Source organism: Pteropus alecto, unplaced genomic scaffold (assembly GCF_000325575.1).
Source record: "Pteropus alecto unplaced genomic scaffold, ASM32557v1 scaffold139, whole genome shotgun sequence".
NCBI lineage: Eukaryota > Metazoa > Chordata > Mammalia > Chiroptera > Pteropodidae > Pteropus > Pteropus alecto.
Genome location: NW_006443567.1, coordinates 1,329,011 through 1,332,139, shown reverse-complemented (window position 1 = coordinate 1,332,139; position 3,129 = coordinate 1,329,011). Strand labels below are relative to the sequence as shown.

The window sequence follows — 3,129 nt, the reverse complement described above, 5'->3', positions numbered from 1 at the left end:
GAAAATGTGTTAACAAACATCGCACAAACGAAATCTGGTGGCCAGAGGCCCATCGGAAAACACTGAATTGTGTGAGTCGGCTGGGTTGAAGGGTGGTTAATCCTTTAAACTTGAACAGGTTGGTCCTCTCTGAGAGATGGGTATCAGAGGTGGCTGAGTCCCGGCTAATACCGGTCTCACATCCAGGGATTGGCCACAATTCCCTGCCGTGGTCTAGAGAACTACCAGCTCTCAGCCTCAAGACCCTGCCTGCCCCTTCCCTGGCCACGCCCTCCCGGTCACGTCGCTGCGACCCACCCCACTCTGACCACGCCCCCACGCTGCGCCGGTATATTCTGCGGGCACGCTCCCTCCCCCCTCACCGCCGCGCCGGCCGCGTGAGCGACTTTGTGGGCGGGTCTTGCGCAGCCCCTGGCCACCCGCGCCTCCTGGACACGCACTTCCTGCGAGGCGTCCGTGCGCACCTTAGGCGACCCGAACAGAGCTGAGCCCAGTCCTGCTCTTCCAAGCTGTTCGCCATGGTGGACGAGCTGGTGCTCCTGCTGCACGCGCTCCTGATGCGGCACCGCGCCCTGAGCATCGAGAACAGCCAGCTCATGGAACAGCTGCGGCTGCTGGTGTGCGAGAGGGCCACCCTGCTGCGCCAGGTACGTCCGCCGAGCTGTCCGGTGCCCTTCCCCGAAACGTTTAACGGCGAGAGTTCCCGTCTCCCCGAGTTTATCGTGCAGACGGCGTCTTACATGCTTGTCAACGAGAACCGGTTCTGCAACGACGCCATGAAGGTGGCCTTCCTGATCAGCCTGCTCACCGGGGAAGCCGAGGAGTGGGTGGTGCCCTACATCGAGATGGATAGCCCCATCCTGAGTGATTACCGGGCCTTTCTTGATGAGATGAAACAGTGTTTTGGCTGGGACGACGACGAAGAAGTCAACGGTGATGACGAAGAGGAGGATGATTACTAGGCCCGGAGACCCTCGGGCCTCCAAGGGGGAGGGCCCCTCACGCCGCCACCTCCCCCCAGCCCCGCCCTGAGCAGTCGTGTACCCCCTAGCCCTCGGATCTTCTACCCTACCCCTGCCCTCTGGTTCTCTCCGTCATCCCCAGAGTGCTTGTCTTTGTTCCAGGAATTGTGCTCCAGTTAGTTACCTGCTGCTGGGGCTGGGGGTTCGCTCTGAAGCGCGCTCTCACCCACTCTGGCCAGCCCCAGGATGCACCCCTGCTAATTTGGACTGTGTCCTGAGCCCCAGTTATAGGGCAGGTCCCTGTTACAAACTGGTCAGACTATGCACAGCCCTGCCAACTGCCAGGCCTACATCTGCCCAGAGACTTCAGCTGCCACTACACCACCGTCCACCACACTTCAGCGACAGACCGCCGCCTTTGGAGCTAAGGACCAACCTAGAAAAATGCCTGAGTTGGCTCCACCTCCTTGGACATTTATTTGGACAGATCGCCTAGCCCTGAAGGGGCCACTCTTTCAACCTACTTAGTTCCTTATCTATTTCCAGAGCTCTCCCGTGCTTGCTGCAGAGGCCTAGTGTGCTTGGCAGCTAAATCGTAGACATTGCTTTTCTCCTATGCACCAGTTTTGCACAGCTGTCATTTTTCCTTTAAAAATTGCAGCAGTCCCACAGATGTGCGCATTTGGACAAAAGCACTAAAAAACAAACCAAAACAGGCACTTAGCCCAGCTTCTCACTACTACCTGGAAAAAGCATTTGGCGTTCTTTTCAATAAATATCAAGCACTACGAAAAAAAGGAGTGTCTTTTTAATGGTTAAGGGCTATCACTGGCCTCTACCACTCTCACTCTGACTCCCATTATTCCTATTGAGATCAGGAAACTTAGTTCAATCTCAGTGTTCTCCATTGTCATCTCTAGGCTACAGAGGACAGCTACCACAGGGCTTCATAGGGATTCTGGTTCTCTTACCAAGGCATTTCTTAAAGCTCAGGTGAAGGGAATGTCCTCTGGGGCCTCCAGGGTGACATGGGTAAAGGGCGAATGAGCTTATCCCACACTGGGACACTTTTGAGAGTGAAAAGGGGCACTATTAATGATTAGACTGAGACAACAGGCATAAATCAGGACACATAAAATGTTCCTATCTTCCTGAGCCTATTGGTTCCTTTCTCAACACTGCCAGGGAAGTTCTGCCCCTTCATCATTATTGCCTGTGGGGTGCTATTGAGTTCAGGCTTTAACTGATAATGGAGCACACTATGTTAATCCCCCTTTCAGGTGCTTGAGCTAACATTAAATTCTGGATCCTGAGTAAGTGCACTATAACAAATAGAGCCTGATCTCAATGCTTCACCCTCCTTGGGCAGACACCCTTAGAATCCTCACCTATACCTGTGCCCCAGATTCCTGTATATGGAAATTGGCAAGGTGCCTGGCTATCTCCTGAACCAGACCTTCTATGGCTGAGCTATTCTGAGATCAGTGGGCCGGGGTGGAGGGGGCTCAGAAGCTTAAGGGAGTGCCCTGGGTGCTGAGAAGAATCTTCATACCTTTGTGAGGTCGTTATCCCAGGTTAAGTTATTGAAATGTTAAATCAGAGAAGCTTGCTTGAGGGATTTGTGGGGTCTGCCTCTGCCATCCAGGAAGGTTCGTGAGGATTTGAGGAGTACAGAGTTCTCATTCTCATCTATATCTGCCCAAATGTCATTGTACCATGCCCGGAGCCAGCCATACCTTAGGACTAATAATGAATTTTGATAATAAATTTCCTTATTGTTTAAGAAGACCCTTTGAGGCTGGGTATTTTTTTTTATTTGTACTGGTAAACCACTCTGTGGATTAAATGAGATACTGATTACCTCAGAGGTGTGGATTTGATGAAGTCACACCCATGAGGTATTTAGGATTCTCCCTGCTACAGTACACACGGGCTGTTACTACCAGGCCTGAGAACCAAAGTCTTGCTTGGGAGGCAGGTCTCTCGCTATGATCTTGGCTTTAGTTGCTATGAAGAGGAGCAGAGCAAGCTCAGGGAGAGTGGAAATGAGAGCATGGCCAAGATCTCACTTACTCTTTAGAATCTGACATGAAGTCAAAGAGAGCCAGTTTACTTGGGGAACAGGCAAAGCCTGGGACAGGAGTTATTTCTCAGGCCAGGAAAGTTG

The 3,129-nt window shown here is 52.3% G+C and overlaps 1 protein-coding gene across 1 annotated transcript; it reads left to right on the top strand.

The window, feature by feature from the left end:
* The first annotated feature begins 458 nt into the window (after positions 1-458).
* LDOC1 (LDOC1, regulator of NFKB signaling) lies at positions 459-1,742 on the top strand. Its single transcript, XM_015598756.2, has one exon. The coding sequence runs from the start codon at positions 519-521 to the stop codon at positions 960-962; it is 444 nt and encodes a 147-aa protein (XP_015454242.1). The 5' UTR covers positions 459-518; the 3' UTR covers positions 963-1,742.
* The last annotated feature ends 1,387 nt before the right edge of the window (positions 1,743-3,129 follow it).